The 20,015-nt window shown below is 38.1% G+C and overlaps 1 protein-coding gene across 1 annotated transcript; it reads left to right on the forward strand.

Annotated features, from left to right (window-relative positions):
• Positions 1–942: 942 nt before the first annotated feature.
• On the forward strand, positions 943–18,805 carry dsc2l (desmocollin 2 like). The gene is made up of 16 exons (XM_026944489.3): positions 943–1,127; positions 3,855–3,945; positions 4,114–4,310; positions 4,430–4,534; positions 4,777–4,932; positions 5,184–5,328; positions 5,940–6,094; positions 6,715–6,849; positions 9,360–9,545; positions 10,826–11,073; positions 11,649–11,791; positions 12,567–12,788; positions 12,991–13,215; positions 13,570–13,685; positions 14,397–14,645; positions 15,008–18,805. The coding sequence occupies exons 1-16, from the start codon at positions 1,077–1,079 to the stop codon at positions 15,221–15,223; spliced, it is 2,640 nt and encodes an 879-aa protein (XP_026800290.3). The 5' UTR covers positions 943–1,076; the 3' UTR covers positions 15,224–18,805.
• Positions 18,806–20,015: the final 1,210 nt, after the last annotated feature.

A 20,015-nucleotide genomic window follows, 5' to 3' on the forward strand; every position in this document is an offset into this window, starting at 1 on the left:
TCTTCTACTCTTTGGACCTCACTTTGCACAGAGGGGCATTGTCATGCTGGAACAAGTTCGGGCCTTTTAGTTCCAGTGAAGGAAAATTGTATGGTGGTGCATTGCTGCCACATATATATTATTTTTTCCATTCAGTTAAGTTGTAATAATGAGATATTATGTCATTACAATGATATGTTTTCTCATAATAATAACATGTTGAAAAAAACCCAACATATTTTCCCCATAAAAACGAGATATTATGTGGTTAAAATGATATAGGCTATTTTCTCATAATAACAAGATATTATTTTCTTGTTTATTATTTATTTTTTACTATTTATTACTTTCTCCTCGGTTTAAGCCACAAAGACATTTTATTAGCATTAAGCCAAGTTGACAGGATTATTATTAATATGCGGACACTGCGTCGCGTCTTAAAAATCGGAGACTGTATAGACGAAAGAATCAAATGGGCCTATTGGAAGTGGCATCATTCCTTGTGGATGAACTAGACTGTTATGTAGCTTCCCATAACAGTATCTCGTTATTGTGAGAAAATATATCGTTTTAACGACATATCTCATTTTTTACGGGAAAAATATTGTTTTTACGATATGTCATTATTACGAGAAAACATTGTTTTAACAACATAATATCTCGTACGACATAATTGAGTGGAAAAAATAATATTTATGTGGCAGCAATGCACCACCATAAAAATTGGAATGTTACAAAGACATACAAAGACATTCTGTACAATTTTCAACTTTGGGGCAACAGTTTGGGGAAGAGCCACATATGGGAGAGGAGGTCAGGTGTTCACAAACTTTTGGCCATGGAGTATAAGACGGACATTTTGAAATGTATTTTGCATGCAGAAGGTACCTAGCACGTGTGTGTCTAGTTTATGAAGGCGCCAACGCCCTGTGACTAAAACACACACACACACACACACACAGGGAAGAGAGCATAGCGGTGTTCAGGCTACTCCCAGTCTCCACGCCTCCTCCACTCCGCACCCTCACTCCCAGAGAGAGAGGACATTTCACCTCGCCTCACTGCGCCATTCTTTTCCGGTCTACGGAAACTAGTCGATGTTCAACATGTCCCAGCTCGGCGTTTTCTCTCATGTCCTATTCGTTGTGGTAAGTTTACCTCAGAAAAGTATGTCGTTTTCTCGCTAGCATTAGTTGTAGAAAAGCCTTTGTAAAGTTAGTTATTCCGTTAATGTTAGGAAGGCGGTGAATTCTGTGCTATATCCATTTACCTCGAAAACAAACACAAACATGGAGTGAAGAGTATTCAAGTGTACTGTATCTTTAACAGAAAACCAACTTCATATATTATATATTATATACATAATGAGTGTATGTATGTATCTATCTCTCTGTTTAGGAATGTGTCAATAAATTCCCCACAGAGCTGATTTAACCCTTGCATGGTGCTTTTTAGGTCTTCATGTGTGTACTAGCCAGTTAACCTGTTAAATCCGCTGCATGTGTTAATTCAAATGAATCTGATCTTTCAGAGCTTTGAGACATTTTAGGGATTATTAACAATATCTTGGGAAAAACTATATATGCTGCTTTATCTCTATAACCTTATCTGGTCCCTCCTTCTCGGGTTTAATAAATAACTATGGGGAATGCCTCTTTAGTCTTATCAGATAGTCATTTTTAAAGTATTGTCTCATCAGGTAACATAATAAACCAGGTATGTTGTAGCCCAGGATGAAATATATTCGTGTACAACTTGAATTTCAGTGAACAGACATTACAGAGTGAAGATTGATGGAGAAATGAAGGAAAATGTATGAGATATTGAAACAGACACGGGCACCTGTAAGCACTTTTCAGTGAGTTCTGGTCAGACAATTGGCGAGACGTTATGGTGAAAGTATTTTAAACATGCCTGGTGTGTTGTGCGCAAATGAAAATGGATCACCTCATGAAGGGTTGCATCGTATTTTACAGTAAACTGAAAGCAAAACCTTTGAAACAAAAATTCTGTGGATTCAAATGTTTCGCTTTGGATATTAATATATAAGCCTGATTTTCCAGATTATATCTGGTTAGATATAAACCCCAAATGAAGTGGGCTGTACTGGTTTTTGACATTTGAGATGCACCCATCTGATACTGAGCATTGATTATTGCAGTTGATACTAACCAAAACTGGCATATTTTGTGCCATAAACAAGTGTTACCATGCCACAGATTACGCGAAATAACACAATTCATAAATTCTCTTATGCTAATTCTCTTAAGCTGAGGCTGAGAGAGAGTTGGCTTGGTTACTAAGATGTCACTATTGGCCCAGTATCAGGTATCAGATGATGCAGTAGTGGCATTACATTGAAAAATGAAAAGAGGTGCGATCAGTGTGTCCATAGCTTTTAATGAAGCAAACATTGAGGGCTGGTATAAAGAACATCACACTAGCAAGAATGTACTGAATATCAGCACACTCTGATATTGCTTTTATACAATAGTTAAACAAGATATTAATAGCAAGCAACCGGTAGATCAGAGACAATATAGCCAAATATTTATTTAGTTTTGCTCCGTCCGTGAAAATAGTTCCCAGAGAAGCCACAGGTGGATTGAGCGTTGTGTGTTGCCATGCAATGCACAGGCTGACTGACAGCTCGTAGTAAGTGGAGTGATACAAACGGTGAAATGTCCCAGTGCTGTTATACTAAATATCAGCGCTCTTGGAATACCACTTGTCCAATCAAATTAGTGGATAATATCTATCTATCTATTATTTATTTATTTTTTATTTGTTACATTATTTTCTTTACTGGAGTGAATGTCACATGGACAGTGCCACATAACTTTATTTCACTTCCAAATCATTATATAACAACAGATTCGACATGAAACTAGAGGTATCATATAATACTTGACGATACACTTCATTCTTGAAGACATTTTCACCATATCCAGCCTGATTTCAGTGATACTCCATATCTTGATTTCAGTGATACTCTTATTTAACCTCTCCAAAGATAAGCTATGCATCATTGTTATAAAAATCTATTAGAAAAGTGATGACATTACATATGCCCTAAAGAGATCCCCTGAAGCATCTCTGCTTCTAATCTTCAGTTTATCAATTATTGTATATAATGAATTGTATTACACATAATAACCATTATATACAACTGTTAACTATTATGCTATAGTAAATTATTATAAAATATTCCAGTTTGATGTTTCAGTACACAGCCTAAGTGTAAGGTTCGAATCTGATTCTCTTACCAGGATCAAAACACTTCTGTTTGGGAGGAGTATAAGTTGTCTTATTGCAGAATACAGAGGCGCATGATTTTTGTATTAGTTGTCCAGATGTCTTCCCATGAAAATTACTGATGCATATATTTGAGATGAACTGGAAATGTGTCATTTCCTGCAACTGTTAAGCCAAACAGCAGCTTGCATACAGGGCCCATGCAATTAGAATGTGGTGATAATGTTGGGAAAGGCAAAAATCCTTTTCTTTTAAAAGCCTTTTCCTGTTTTGATTTAAAAATAAAAACACCTACTCATCACATCTTTATTCAAATCACAGCATTAACTAAGGAATCAGAACCAGATATAATGAGATAGACAAGTAAAGAAAGTCACTCCTTTACATTAAAAACAGTTTTGCTAATAGGTTTTTACACAGTATTAGCACAAGTGGTAAATGCTGATTTAATTAGGGACAGATACACTGATAAGCTGTAAATTGGAGACAGAATGTACTGCTGGCAATTAAATGTTTTTGGATGTTGCGCAGTTTGTGCTCCAGTTCATAGTATGAATTGTGCTGGATACAATTCGAGCTAAAGAGGGATCTAAGCCATACACCTTTCTTTTTTTTCTCAGCTGATGTGCTATTGCGTGGAATCATGTGTCCAGAAGCATATCCATGCACAGGTTCCTGAGATGCTGGAGCCTGGTTATGTTGTTACTCGAGGTACAGTATTTTCTGATTGCTTATCTAATACATCACATTAAACATCAATGGCAATGGCTGAGCACACTATTTTTTTTCATTCAGAAATTGCGGTGATGCTTTCTAGTTCTGTAAGCTTCAGTTTATCTTTGAAGAATTTCTCATCATAACTTTGTGTTCTTTCCATAGTGAATTTGGATGGTTGTGGGGTCGGGCCTCTGGGTTTGACCTCCAGTGACCCAGCTTTCACAATACAAATGGACGGCACCATCCAGGCTGTCCTTTTAAACGTAGTTCCAGTGGATGGCAAGTCTTTCTGGATAACTGTCCAGGACCACCAGGGTCACAGGTGGTTTATGGATGTCAACCTTTCCTCCACTGGTCAGGTAATGTGCAGTATTACACAGTATGCTTATTAATCAAGATTTAATTAATCACAAGGACCCACTTGCTGAAACAGATGGAATTTGGATGGAATTAGTGTCTCTGTTGATTATGATTGTAGGTGTCCAACAGTGCAGTTCTCAAACGCTCCAAAAGAAGATGGAGTCCTCCACCTTTCAGTGTCAAGGAGAATGGCAAGGGTCCTTTCCCCAAGGATATGGAAATGGTAAGGTCCTCAGTTTTTCATTATCACCTCCCTGCTGACTGTCTTGTATAAATAAGCCCCAAGCGGTGTGATTTATGCATTTCTTTTCTCCTGATTCTGCTAGACACTCAAACTTCATTGCACCTTACCCTTTCTTCTGTCTTTTCTGTACCCAGCGCCCCATCATTTTCTGTTAGGTCACCTTTCTGGCAGTGTACTGTATTTGAGTGTATTTCTCATGTTGTGTTTCTCTTTCTTGCTAGATTGCATCAGACACCTCAGTAAATTACTCACTTTATTACGTCATTAGGGGAGCTGGTGTTACCCTTAACCCAGTGGGTCTTTTCTCAGTTATCACAAATACTGGCATGTTAAGAGTCCATGGCCCCATTGACCGTGAGCAGTACCCTAAGATTGTAGTAAGTAAACCATATTTTTCTCTTATACGCTTATTAACGCAAAAACAAAACAAATCTGTAGTCAGATTTAAATGATTTAAATAAAAAAATTAAATGATCAGTATTACACCATAATATTCAGTGCCTTAGAATTTAAATGAGTTTAGGTGGGAGAATGAGAAGAAATCAAATAAAAGTACATAACCTATGACACTTCAGGAAAAGTGTATGGTGTATGCTGAAGTCTCTTAGACACTGGTCTTCTCCCTCAGTTTGTGGCCCATGCCTATAACGTCTACAACGATCAAGAGACTGACAGTCCTCTGCCAATCACTGTGCTCATAGAGGATGAGAATGACAATCCTCCAGAGTTCTCTGGCCCTATGGTCTTTGCTGTGCAGGAGCAATGTCCAGTTGGTAAGTAAGAGATAAAAAGAGATACAAAATATGATCAGCTGGACCCTACAGTACCCTGCCACCAGCCCAAAACATGCACACACACAAAAGAAACTGCATAATTTTATCTTTAAGTCATAAACAGAAGCTAAGCTTTCATTGCATCGTTTAAGATCAGTGTATTAATCTCATAGACTAACTTAAGTGGTGGCAAAGTTAAATAACAAATGTAAATTGATTAAAAACGTGCCCAAACAAAAATGGCACTCACCTGTTCTAATATCCAAATGTGTTTATAACCTGTAAAAGGTCACATGGAAAAAGAAGAAGTCTGTATGTTTCTAACTATCAAGGTCAAACACAGTTTTCACTTTGAAAGAAACTGATCATTACTACAAACATGAGTTCATGTCTTTAAGACACTAGGACCCACTGTCAGCCAGTGTTCACCTTGACAGCTCTTTACGTGAAGAGCTGGAGTAAAGAGATGCAATGCAAGACGAATACACCAGCTGCCAAACTTTCATACTGATTCACTGACAAAAATATTAACTAAGATTATGAAAATGAAAGCTGGTATATTATATGGTCTTTGTTTCCAGAATTCATTTTATTTTATGGTCCATGTTAAGGCACTGTTGTAGGTACAGTGAATGCAACAGATAAGGACGAACCGAACACCCTTCACACCAAGATCAGGTTCACTCTACAGAATGGCACCAACCTGTTTCGTATTGACCCCTCCTCTGGAATTATCACTGTCTCTACCAACACATTGGACAGAGAGGTATTGCCTGCCTATAAATACCCATACATATATGTTCTGACTGTGACTGTACAATTGTCCTTTTGTATTTGTGGTTGTTGTGTTGTAGAGAGATGTGGGGCGACGTGGAGTATAACATCTGCACAAGCATATGATTCCCATAGTAGAATAATCAAAACAATATTTAAATAATACTAAAAATAAGGAAACTATGGTAAAAATATGCACAAGTGACATAAATATGCTACATATGAATTTAAAAGCTACACATGAATTATGCACCAACATAACCAAGGCACCATGCGGATGAATATCTGCATCGCCCTAAGTGTTTTGTCAGCTTCTAAAATGAGTAGCATTAGAGCAACTCCAAGAGTAAAAATATTACCTGATAGATTATGAAATTATGGATGTGAAAAATAAATCTCGGAACAGGACAAGGCAAAAAAAAAAAAATTAAAAATCAAGACGAAATATTTTACACAGAAAAATGACAGTACTCTATGCAAAAGCATTTCAGTTGCATTGGAAAAAGACAATAAAAATTTGGACAGCACAGTACATGAATTTTTTTTAAGTCTGTGTGAGTGACAGTATTTAAGTCACAGTATAAATAATTACAATTGTGCATTTTCCTTCAGACAGTAGAGAAGTACATTCTTGGAATAGAGATCAAAGACATGAATGGAGCACCTGACGGTCTTTCCAACATAGGGAGGGCTGTGGTGTCTCTCACTGATATCAATGATAACCCACCAACCTTTACTGAAACATCGGTAAGTCCAGCTATCATTTTTTTTGCTGTCAGTCTTAGCTGTAAAATCAATTTTTCATGATAAAATGTACAACTGCATTAAAGACCTTTGAACCCAAAGGGCTGACATTTACACTTCTGATTTTTAATTTTCTGCTCAAAGTTCACTTAAAACATTTATGTAGTTCTGCCATATTATATATTATTCTGAACATGTATGCCTTATTCTGAACTATCCTGCTATTTTCAGTAGCATTTATATATTAGATATTTTGCTTTGGGCCTTTAAGACCGAACAACCTCTGTTCAGATTGGCTGTGCTATTCACAAGTGAAATAAGAAACACCATTCAAAATGTTTAGGCCTATATGGAAACCAATGGGTCTTTCAACATGTGGGCTCTTAAATTTAATCATAACATATAGTTCTCATGTATCTGTGATTTTGAAATCACCACTAGTGTACAATATGCAACAGAACAGTCTACTTGCATGTAATTTAGGCATTTCCTCAGGTCCAGCTAAAACAAAGGGTTTCTCTAGAGCAAAGGTTAATCTATTGTTTAAGTGCACTCAGCTCAGCCTTATATTTTAAACAAAAGCTCGCCAAAGACAAGGGCTTCGAACTCTCATCTGTGGTACAATGGCCAGACTGGTTCGAGCTGACAGAAAGGCTACAGTAACTCAGATAACCACTCTGTACAATTGTGGTGAGCAGAAAAGCGTCTCAGAATGCACAGTACATCGAGCCTTGAGGTGGATGAGCTACAACAGCAGAAAACCATGTCAGGTTCCAGTTCTGTCAGCCAAGAACAGAAATCTGAGGCTGCAGTAGGCACAGGCTCACCAAAACTGGACATCTGAAGACTGGAAAAACGTAGCCTGATCTGATGAATCTCGGATTCTGCTGAGGCACACAGATGGCAGGGTCAGAATTTGGTGCTAACAGTCCAGGTTGGTGGAGGTGGTGTAATGGTGTGGGGAATGATTTCTTGGCACACTTTGGGCCCGTTAATACCAATCAGTCATCGCTTGAATACCACAGACTGTTTGAGTATTGTTGGTTATTGTTGCTGACCATGTGCATAATTAACCACAATTAACCCATCTTCTAATGGCTACTTCCAGGATGATAATGAATTATACTGTAGAAGGGCTCCTTCAAAGACAGAAAGATCTATTCTTGGCAAATTCTTGAATCAGAAGAAGTTCTGTTAAGTCATTCTGCTTTGCAAGACATTGTTGTAGATTATGATCTTGCACTGTGTTTGGTGGTGCTGTGCTGGACTGCACTGTGTCTGTAGAGGCTTGTGTTGTGGTTCTTCGTTGAGTGCTCTGCTGCTACAGGTAACATGTTTGCTGCATGCCATTACTGATTTGACCAGATGACTGAATATTGAACTCCTAAGGAAACTGTACATGGGCTGCTGCTTTAGGACGCACAACTTGTGTTGCCTTTTATCTGATTCATGAACTGGGTTTGGAAGTGCATCCTCACAATACGCATTCATGGCATCAGTTGATCCTGTGTTTTCATCCTTATTTCCATTCTCAGCATTTTTGAGATAATTGATTTTAGCTGTGGTGGCATCTAATTCATCTTGAATTTCTAGACTTTCCCTTCTTTTTTTTTTAAGTTCGTCGCTCTGCTGTTTCAGTTGTTCTTGCCTTTCCTCTAAGGAATGTTTTTAATCAGCATCCTTGGCCGGTAAAGCTAATCTCTGTGCACAGCACAGATTTGGGTAGAAGATGTTGATCCATTTGAGCGAATTCTTGATCTGTGTGATCTATTAGATCGGTGGCTGCATACAAATTTAACAGCTGAGACATTTTCTTCATCTTGTGGACAAACAGTTTGTCTGGTATCAGACAAGGAAACATAAGAATCAGGGTTTTGTATTGTATTCTCGGTCCATTTAACAACATTAAAACGAAAGGCATCAATCTGTCCAAAGTCATTCTTTCTTTCTTCCTCATTCAATATTTGTATATAGGCTTGATGAATCATCATGAATTCTTCAACCATCTCATTAAACTTTATCATATTTGCTTTAACCTTGTCAACATATTCATTATCAATCATTAAACCGTTTACAACATTCATACGCCGGGTCAGGTGCGACATTTTCCCGCCTCGGGAGGAGCGCAACTGTGCTGCTACATTCATATCTTTTTCAGGTAATCCTGAAGCCATTTTAGAAACAAAATCAGTAACTCTGTGTCATGTAATTCCCCCTTCATGTAAATCCCCATGTCATGTAAATCCCCATGCAGATCCAAGAGCGAACGCGCTTCCGTCGCTTTTGTTTTGATCACCGTCCAAGTGCTTTTTTTTTTTTCGGACCTCAGGTGTGGCCCACCCTTGTCCTTCCCCCTCTTTACCTATAGTGGGGAAAAACACAAAGCACAAATGTACAATACCAAGCGACACTACCAAATTAATACAAACTGAACCATGAAACATATATCCTAAACACTAAAACAAATATTAAGTATGGCTCTTACGGTATTATTTACTGTATTTGTGCAATAGTACAACGGCAAGGTGACAGAGAATGCAGCAGACGTGCTGGTCCTCAGGATCCCTGTGAATGACAAGGACTTGAAGAACACCCCCAACTGGAAAGCAGTGTACGAAATCACCAAGGGAAATGAGACCGGCAACTTCTTGATCAAAACTGATCCGGTCACAAATGAAGGGCTGCTTTATGTCACAAAGGTAAGAGGACAGAAGGTAGGCTTGAATTATATTTCTGAAGGCAGAGGGTGGTCAAATATTGCTTTGACTTAGTTTACTTCTTCTTCTCTACTTCTTCTTCTCCTCTAAAATGGATCATGCAGACTAAACTGTAGGGTGTACAAACAGTGAACTTGGTCGATAATCTTGGTTGAAAGGTAGTACTCTCTCCCACTACTCAGGCAAGTGAGATGAGCCTGATCAGCCTAATGGTGGCACTATAGCACAGCGTTGTCTTCTGGTTCTTTTCATAATTCTGGACTAATTTGCTATTCGGACCATTTAGCTCTGCCCACAGTGTTTGTAGGTAATTTGCATAATATGCAAAACTTACTTTTTGCTAACTATTTCTAAGATTTTTTTTGCATATCTTCACAAAATTCATGGCAAAATACTCAATGGACTTGTCAAATGTCAATAATTATTAAAACATGCATGCTGACAAATAATATGACCACCATGTACCAGTAGATCCTAGCATGCCAGAGCTTGGTTTACATAAACATCTATAACTCATGATTGACTGGTTGCATGGGTGTGGTATGGGGTGTGGTTATCAAAGGGGACAGAACTTAAACAGTATGTTCATGTATAGTTTCTTTAACTTTCGATGCAAGTAGTTTTGATATTTAGAAACCTTTCATAATTTTTGAAAGCATCTTCAGAATTTCTTTATATGTGATTGAGACTTTTGTATAGTCTTCTATGTACTTGGCATGAGCCCTTTTGAAGTCCTTTTTTAACCCAGCTTATAGACGCATTTAGCTGTAGTTTGTTTGCTTTTGATGTATTTCCCTGAAGCTTCAGTGTACTGTGGTGCAGTGACTTTTGTAAGGCTCTGCATGTATTAATTATATTAGGTTTACAGTGCTGGGACTGCAGTTGGTGAGCAGGTTGTGAGAGAGACTGGCTAAGTGCTGCCCTGTCAGACATGTTTGTGTGTTTCTTAGGCTCAGCCACACCCTGCCTTCAGACCAGCAAGTGAATACATGTTGAGTTCCCTCAGAGCTCATAACAACTGATTGATTTTTTTAATCTCCTTAGTGTATCCAAAGTATTAATAAAGGCATATAAAATCATCACATACCTAGAACAACAAACAGCACACATTTTGTAGAAATTACAAATGAGATATATAAAATACAGATAACTTTTAGTGATATTTTTATTATACATGTTCTAGCATAAATTTAGCACAATATAGTCTGTCCTAAATTTTACTTTTTCAACCCTTCTGTTCTCTGCTTTTCTCTCGTAATCAGCCTCTGGATTATGAGAAACAGCCGACAGTGAAACTGGAGGTGATGGCACGTAATGAGGCTCCTCTTGTAGGAACCAGTGCCATCTGGCAGAAAGTGCCTGTGGACATCAGTGTGGAAAATGTGGACGAAGGACCAGAATTCTCTGTACCTACACTCCTGCTCAAAGTTAAAGAGAATGTACCCAACGGGACTCTAATCGGAATCTACACAGCCACTGATCCAGAGACCAAAAGCAGCAATGGCATAAAGTAAGGCACTTGTGCATTTACCCTCTTGATGCAGTTCATTTGTGCAGATGAGAACACAGACATGCCACTCAGGAGTGGAACAAAATAACTGATCTTAGACTGTCTAACTGAGTTGGTCTCACTCCTGTTTAAGGTTATATGGTAATCTCGTAATTTACTGGGCGCCTGCTTTGTGTTCTCCATTTTTGTGATTTCTGTGCACACTTGGCAAAGGTTCATTTACCTTTGATTGTACATTTTTCTACCTTGAATGAAATATGACAGTTGAAACTGTACATTTTTTAGCCAATTTTTTTTGCCTTTTGGTTGATTAAATTATTTGCAGTGTGAACACAAACCAAACCGAATAGTAAACCAAAGCAAAAGAATCAATTTCTCTCTGATCTCGATTAATGGATTAATATGTGTCAAAGCGCCCTTACTGATATATGATTGTTGGATTGTTGTGCCTGTTGGAGCGTGGTTCAGGTACTATAAAATACTTTTGCATGCAAATGATGTTATGAACCACTGTTCAGTCCAGTAAAAGTGAACATAAAAAGGAGAAAATAATCCAAACTGTCTTCCTCTGACAGCTACTATAAGTTGAATGACCCAGGTTCCTGGATCAATGTGATGGGCAGCACTGGCGAGCTGAAGACAGCAATGACCATTGACAGAGAATCACCACTTGTATATAATAATACATATAACATCACTGTGAAAGCAGTGGATAAGAGTGAGTATATCTGTAACAGATTTATTGATGCTTGGTCAAACACACCTACATTCTACTGTAGATACTGTGTCAGGTTTCAGGGCATTCACATTTGTAGAGCCTTAAAGGGTTTTGCTCAGCCTTGGTTTTTACAAAATACAGCATGTTCCAGTCTTAACTGCTCAAATGTATAAAATATGGTTGATTCTGAAAGTTTTTTGTTATGACCTATGCCAGTGTTGGGTGATCGATTAGAAACTCAGATTAAAATGCCAAAATGCCAAACCAAAAGGGTTTGGTTCTACTTGTTTAGACCACTTGGAGAACAAGAAAAACCTTGATTATCTTGGGTAACCTTGAATTCATCAGGATAACTTAATATTCATGTTTATTTGCCCTTAGAATAGCAATATTAATTTTAAAATAATATTAATATTAATTTTAAACAACAACAATAAGAAAATAAGATATATGAGACTGTATGTTCACAGCCTATATAATGGATATGTGGTATGTCCACATGTATGTGTGTGTGAAAGTACAGTATTAGGGAAAGTACAGTATTTAGGTAAAAACAGTATTTAGGCATTTAGTATTTAGTACAGTATTAGGGAAAGTACAGTATTTAGGTAAAAACAGTATTTAGGCATTTTGCTCCAACAGTAAGTCCCCCATCAAAATACCATTATCAGCCATACATGAACAGCCTAAAGGTTGGCCATAATGCTTTATGCTTGCAATAAAACAAATGCTATGCCACCACACACTGATTACCCTTTTCCCACTCCGCTCTTAGGTCAGAAGAGTGGTACTGGTACAGTGGTGATCCTCATTGAGGATGTGAATGATAATGTCCCAAAGATCCCTAAGCCAAACCAGGTCCTGTGCAGCAAAGACGGTACACGGGGCTCCATCCTCGTTGAGGCTAAAGACCTTGACCAGAAGCCATACTCAGATCCATTCTCCTTTCAACTGGGCAGTGCGAATGCTGGGCAATGGAGGCTAACGGGTGCCACAGGTATGTCAAGAGGACAAGGAGATCTCTGTAGGGGTCTGTTGGGTTCATTTTAGGAATTTTAAAAATGTTGTTGTTGTAAATAGAAATCTGTTTGTGTACTGAAAGATTTTTGGGGCAGCCATTTAAAACTGTACAATGAAAGTCATCCCACAAAATTGGTTTAATGTGCACTTCTCTAAGGCAGCACCTCTTTGTTCTTTAGGTACCTCAGTAATGCTGGAGCCAACTATGGACTTGCCCAATGGTATGTACCAAGTCCCAATACTAGTGAAGGACCTTCAGGGTTTTGGGGAAGAGCAAACAGTGTTCGTGCAAGTATGTAAATGTGCAAAGGAGGGAGAGTGTGCACCTCAAAATTTTTCCACCACACTGGGAGTGTGGGGTATCCTCGCCATGCTGCTGGGCCTGCTGCTGCTTCTATTGCTCTGTAAGTGCCCCTTGCTGGCCATGCCATGGGTTATAAACAATTCACCGCTTTACCAACACATGGTTATATTGACATTGTTGTATTGATGATAAATGTACACCTATCTTGCCTGTCACTTGATATCCCATTGTCTCAAGCAAGGCAGTTTACATGTTAAACTGCAAACTGGAATGTTAAAGACTGAAGTGTTCTCTTATTTAGATTTTATGCTGGTCATATTATAGTTGATTTGTAGGATTATGTACAATACACAAATAAAAATATAAAAGCTCTAAAAAATAATGTGCATGAGTTGGCACATTATTATTAATTATTAATGTGGTGATTGAATAATGGCCTTTCTCCTTGGGACAGGTCTGCTGTGCATACTTGTGTGTAGCACAAAGGGAGAGAAACTGCCTATGGCTGATGATGATGTACCTGGTGGGATGCTGCTCAAATCCAACTTTGAAGCTCCAGGGGAGGAAGTGGTGAGAACACATTTTAAGCCTCTGTCCTTCTGCCAGTAGATAGCAATGTGATAAATGTTTTGTTAAGTGTTAATGCTTGGGCTAAATATAGCCTGATAAAAGAGTTTTATTGCTTATAGCCATAATGCCTGAGCAAATCTTTAACAGTACACTTAAATAAACCATATGGCCAAAAATATGTGGACACCTGACCATCACACCCATATGTGGTTCCTCCCCAAACTTTTGCCACAATAATTTCCCTTCATTGGAGCTAAGAGGCCCAAACATGTTCCAGCATGACAGTGTGCACAAAGCAAGGTCCATGAAGACATGGTTTGCTAAGTTTGGAATGGAAGAACTCGAGTGTCCTGCACAGAGCCCTGAGCTCAACCCCACTGAACACCTTTAGGTGGAATGCTGACTGCACCCCAGGCCTCCTCACTCAACATCAGTGTCTGACCTCACTAATGCTCTTGTGGCTGAATGATCACAAAACCCCATATCCACGCTCCAAAATTTAGTCGAAAGCCTTCCCAGAAGAGTGGAGGTGGTTATAACAGCAAAGGGGGACTGAATCTGGAATAGAATGTTCAACAATAACATATGGGTGTGATGTACAGGTGTCTACAAACTTTTGGCCATATAGCATATGTAATTATTTAATGAATGTTTCTGCATATATAATATATAATTATATTATAATAATATAAAATTGCATACTGTGAACAGAAAGACGGACTGATAATCATACCTGCCAGTGGGGCAGATGTAATGGACAGCTTTAAAGGAGGAGCAAATTTTGGACAGAAGCAAACTTTTGGAGGCAGCATGTACCAGAACAACATGCAGGGCTTCCTGACCACCAACACATTGTCCTCTGGACAGTACAACACGGGCATGTACGGCAGCTCCTATAAGAAATACTCCACTTTGTCAACGATGGATGGGTGGAGGGAAAATAAGATTCAGCTTGATAAAGTAAGTGGAGCTGGTGACTTTGTAGCATCTTACAAACGCTCTAATACACGTAGATAACCACCATCACTTACATATCTTCTTTAGCTCTGTATCTACTTATTGCTTGGTTGTGATTATACTCTGGGGTTTCATTAGGTAACTTAATTAATTATCACATAGCGGACATTATGCCCTGATGCATGGGGTATCACCTTGCAGGTTTTGCATTACTTTTCCTTTTCATTGAAAACCTTCTCCTCTGCTATCTTTAAGCAATTTCTACTGCTTTTGTGCTGCTTAAAGAACAGTTTTGTCCTGAATTAGTGACGCTTTCATCTAATTTCATTTCACTTCATTACGCCTACTCCATTTCTTTGTGGCAGAAACTGGTCTACTTTCGAGAGGAGGCAGCTGCACGATTTGCAGAGGATATCCTGAGGCCTTATGGGTATGAGGGAGTGGGCTCTCCTGCAGGGTCTGTTGGGTGCTGTAGTATCCTCACTGACCAGGAGTCACTGGATTTCCTTGATTCGCTTGGACCCAAGTTCAAACCGCTTGCTGATGTATGCACAAGCAAATCACAGAGGGGAGGGCAATGAAATAGGTGGAGATAATGATTAGAAAATAGGAGAAATGACCTGAGATCATTTGGAGTAGCTTATTAGAATGGATCTGTCTTCGCTGAGACAAAGAGGAGGATAAGGAGAAATGCAGATACGCTGGATGTTGTGAACACAACCACTGAAATCTGTCACCAAACACTAAAGCCTTATGTATTACTATCTGGAGTCTACGCCAGAAAAAGGACTGCTCCTTTCAGATTAAGTGTGTGGAGTATGTGAGTATGTGTGTATGTGTGTTTTATACTTGATTTGCTTTGGTTTGCTGTTTTGTGTACTACTATAGGCTGGATCTCACTGTCAAAGCACTGTCAAAGCCAATGAATTTTTGTATGATTATTTCTCTATTGTGTAATAAAACAATTTTCCATGGGGACTGGGAGGCCCTAGCATGTCCCAGCAGCACCCAAATTTTAATGGGTCTCGGGGCAGGGGGCTCATGTCTCCTGCCTCTAAAATGGTTGAATTCCATTTCTGAAACTGCAAATCTATAGAAGACTACGAGCATTTTCTATATTTAGTTTCTACTATAACAAGCTTGCTTTTAATTATTAAACTTGAATGAATATAATGAATGTAAAGCTTTCAGAGACACGTCTTTCCATTTTTACTGGTTGTCTCTGTAGGGGATGTTGGTGCTGGTATATTGCTAGTTCTTGTTAGAACCCTGTCACGATGGTTCTGAGTATTACTAAGGGACTGATGGGTTCTAAAAACCATTTGATAGAAAATTTTATGGGCTCAAGAATGAAGTGACAGTAAGTTTAAACAGGAATAATGGAGACTGCTGGTCTATGACAGTTTCTCTGCATTGACTCTGCATTTCGTGTTTCACGCAAGATGTGAACCTGCAGCATGATTATGTGTGAGTCACATATCAGAAACTCATCAAACCAAACTCATTCCACTATTCTTTATAAACTACTGTTGTTAATGCTTTGTTGGTATGCTTTTGTGTGAAATGGGAATACTTTATACCATACGGTTCACTCTAAGATTGTGTCATGAAGATATTAAATAAGGAATAATACACAACGTGGCATGCGGTAGGAGAATTAGCAGCTAGCACCAATGGGCTGGTGGGATGCAGCCTTGGAGTGTTTTATTCTTCTTATACTACAGCAATTTGTCAACAATTACAGATTATTAAGGAATGACTCATTGTGCATTTTATCTGTTCATAGTTACATGTTGTGGGACATCTGCAAGGCAAGTTAGTTCTTGTTATCACTTACATTATAGCAGCTATAAACTGTCGTTCCTTCACCAGCCTCTCATTTTCTCTCTCTTGAAGTGAATAAATGCAAACTGTCATCTTACCAAGAACCAGTAAAGTGTAAAGTCCTCTGTCTTGAAGACTCTCCTGTTTCAGAAAACCTCCTGACTGTTAAATAGAGCAGACACTGGAGACTCCTTCCATCTCCTTAAAGAAAACTTCAATGATTGTTTTTCTTTGTTAAATAACAACACTCTTTTTAACCTGGTTTTTTTTAAGCCTTAGATCATGTAGTGCAATGGTCTTAAAAAAATCTACACACTCCTGTTAAAATGGAAGGTTTTTGTGATGTAAAAAAAATGAAACCAATATAAATTATGTTAGAACTTTTTCCACCTTCAAAGTGAAATTACAATGTATAAAAATTAAGTGAAAAACAATCAGAAACTTTTTAAGGAGAAAGGAAAAATAAAAAACAGTGACCTAGTTGCATAAGTGTGCACACCCCTAAACTAATACATTGTAGAAGCACCTTTTGATTTTATTACACCATGCAGTCTTTTGGGCTAAGAGCCTTTCAGCGTGGCACTTCTTGACTTGGCAATATTTTCCCACTCTTTCTTGAAAAAACATTCTAGGTCCATCAAATTGTAAGGGCATCTCCTGTGCACAGCCTGCTTCAGGTCACCCCTCAGAGTTTTAGTTGGATTCAGGTCTGGGCTCTGACTAGGCTGTTGAAAAACACTGATCTTCTTTTGGTTAAGCCATTCCTTTGTTGATTTGGATGTATGCTTTGGGTCATACTGATAAGTGACATTCCTTTTCATCTTAGGCTTACTAGCAGATACCTGAAAGTTTTTCACTTAAATCAACTGGTATTTGTAGCTATTCATGATTCCCTCCACCTTGATAAAAGCCTCAGTCCTGACTGAGGTAAAGAAGCCCTAAAGTATGATGCTGCCACCACCATGCTTCACCCTGGGTATGGTGTTCTTCTGGTGATGTGCACCAGACATACCTTTTGGAATTATGAAATTATTATACCTTTTGGAATTGGTCTCAACAGACTATAACACATTTTGCCACATGGATGGGCTTCCATCTAGCCACCCTACCCCATAGCCCAGACATGTGAAGAATACAAGAGATTGTTGTCATATGCAGAGAGGAATCAGTATGTGTCGGATATTCCTGCAGCTCCTTTAATGTTTCTGTAGGTCTCTTGGCAGCCTCCCTGGTAAGTTTTTGTCTTGTGCTTTTATAAATTTTGGAAGGACGTCCTGTTCTTGGTGATTTCACTGTGGTGCTCCATTTTCTCCACTTATTGATGATAGCCTTTACGGTGTTCCATGGTATATCTAATGTTTTGGAAATTCTTTTATACACCTCTCCTGATCGATGTCTTTCAACAAGTAAGATTGCGTGCATGCTTTGTAAGCTCTTTGCGGTGCATGCAGTCAGCAGTTGGATGAAACAGAAGATGTGAATAAAATCCTACAGAAACAGCTGGTCTTCATTTGGGGTTAATCAGAATAATTTCATTGATGACAGCCGTATGGTAATTACTTTGGACCATGAGATTGAATGTGATTGGTTCATTTTGAACATAGACACATCCCCAATTATGTAACTTATGCAACCAGGTTATTGTAACTTTTTTTATTGTTCCTATTTTCCTATTATTTTTTTTCACTTAATTTTTTATGTTGTAAAAAACTCTGACATGATTTATCTTAGTTTCATTTTTTCAATCACAAAAATCTGTCATTTTAACAGAGGTGTGTTGATATTTTATATCCACTGTATGTTGCCAAAAAAAAAAAAAAAAAAAAAAAACCTGACCAAGAGTAATGCCATTTTATTTTATGAACAGTAAAGCAGTTCATCTACCAGTACAGGATTCAATAATCACAGTAATGCAGTTCAAATAGCAAGAGGGAACAACAGGAACAGAAACATGTTAATACCGTGAATACATGCTAATTCCACATGCACAGTTAGAATGTAGAGTTCAAATTATAAAGGCTACAGTGTTAACATTTTGTCTCATTTAGTCAGTGTAATGGTTGTGCCTGAACTCAGTCAGTGCCTTATAATTTGGTACATAGGTTGAGACTGCTAGCCTAATGTGGTTGTTCAGGTGTCGGACGTGTGCGCTACTTGGACTTGATGATTTTCATTTGTGAAAAATCCTTGAGAATCTGATCAGAAATGTCCTCGGATAACAGCTCCACTCTTCTCATTACCATTGCTGGACCAAGTGGCACACTTTTGCCATTTTAATGTTATCTTAGTTTTTAAAATCTGTGAATAATGTTTCAGTGGTGGCAGTCATTACTTTTTTTTTTTTAAAAAACTCACCGTCAGAGCATTTCGGATGGTAAGTGGTGTCATGAACCTCCAAATTACCACTTTTCGACAACGCTAAAGCCTGGTGACATAACAAGCAGACAGACCACTGTAAAGACAAATTCTTTTCCCATTAGGCATTAAAATTATATATTGTTACCTTCTTTCATTGCTCAGCCATGGTTTACTGAACAGCGCTCCCTCACTGAGAGTACACATATGGAGTTAACGTTAGCTAGTACAGAGCTTCATAGCAGGTTGATGTGACAGCCTGAAACAGTCTGCAAAGGTAAGGTAATTAACTGTAAAAACTGTAAATTTTAAAATGTGTTGCGATCTACTAAAATGCCTCGGTGATCAACCGGTAGCTTGCGATCAACATGTTGCCGACCACTGAAGTAGATCATCTGCAATACACATCTTTGTAAATGAGTTACAGTAGTAATGATAATGTACGACAATGAGCACATTAACATTTGAAAATTAAACTTTGCTGTGGTAAAAGGTAGTGTATCATGTAATCTCTTAAAGCAACAATATACAACCATATTTCCATTTTCAGTTCATATACACCATAATATGAAATTAATCTGAATAGTTATTAGTTACTAATTAGCATTTCAAATTTTTGAGATTTATTTTACATATTTTTTGTACTCTTTACATCTTTTGTTTTACTTTTTTTTTTTTTATTTTAATTTATAATTCTAATTACAGTTTATACAAAAGAAATGTCACATTTGTATTTGTTTAGCATTTATGTGTCATGGTAGCATGGACCTACACTACCCATCAGCCCCTGCACATCACATGAGCTTGTCACGAGCCTCACTAATCACCCTCACCTGTGTCTCATTAGGCCTTATTAAGCACCCTGTTTAATTTCTGTTGGCTATGTGTTTCATCTAGCTTTTGTCGTGTCACCCATGTTGTGGTTTGTTACTTGTCCAGAGTCCAGGTTCATGCTTATAGTCTTGTTTTGGATATTTGTTTGTATTTCACTTAGTTTAAATAAAAGCATGTGCTTGTATCTGCCTCTCTCTACAATTTCTGACATTATAATATGCCAACAAACTAAGAAATGGCAGTGCATGCATCTAGTAGATAGTAAATTTAGGCCACTTGTGAGATTCTAATATATTAAAGTGAAGTGTATGCAGGAAGAGGTCATGGATAGCATTCTTCAGGCGTTGAAGTGAGTCTGTT

This window comes from Pangasianodon hypophthalmus, chromosome 19 (genome assembly GCF_027358585.1).
Source record: "Pangasianodon hypophthalmus isolate fPanHyp1 chromosome 19, fPanHyp1.pri, whole genome shotgun sequence".
NCBI classification, from domain to species: Eukaryota; Metazoa; Chordata; class Actinopteri; order Siluriformes; family Pangasiidae; genus Pangasianodon; species Pangasianodon hypophthalmus.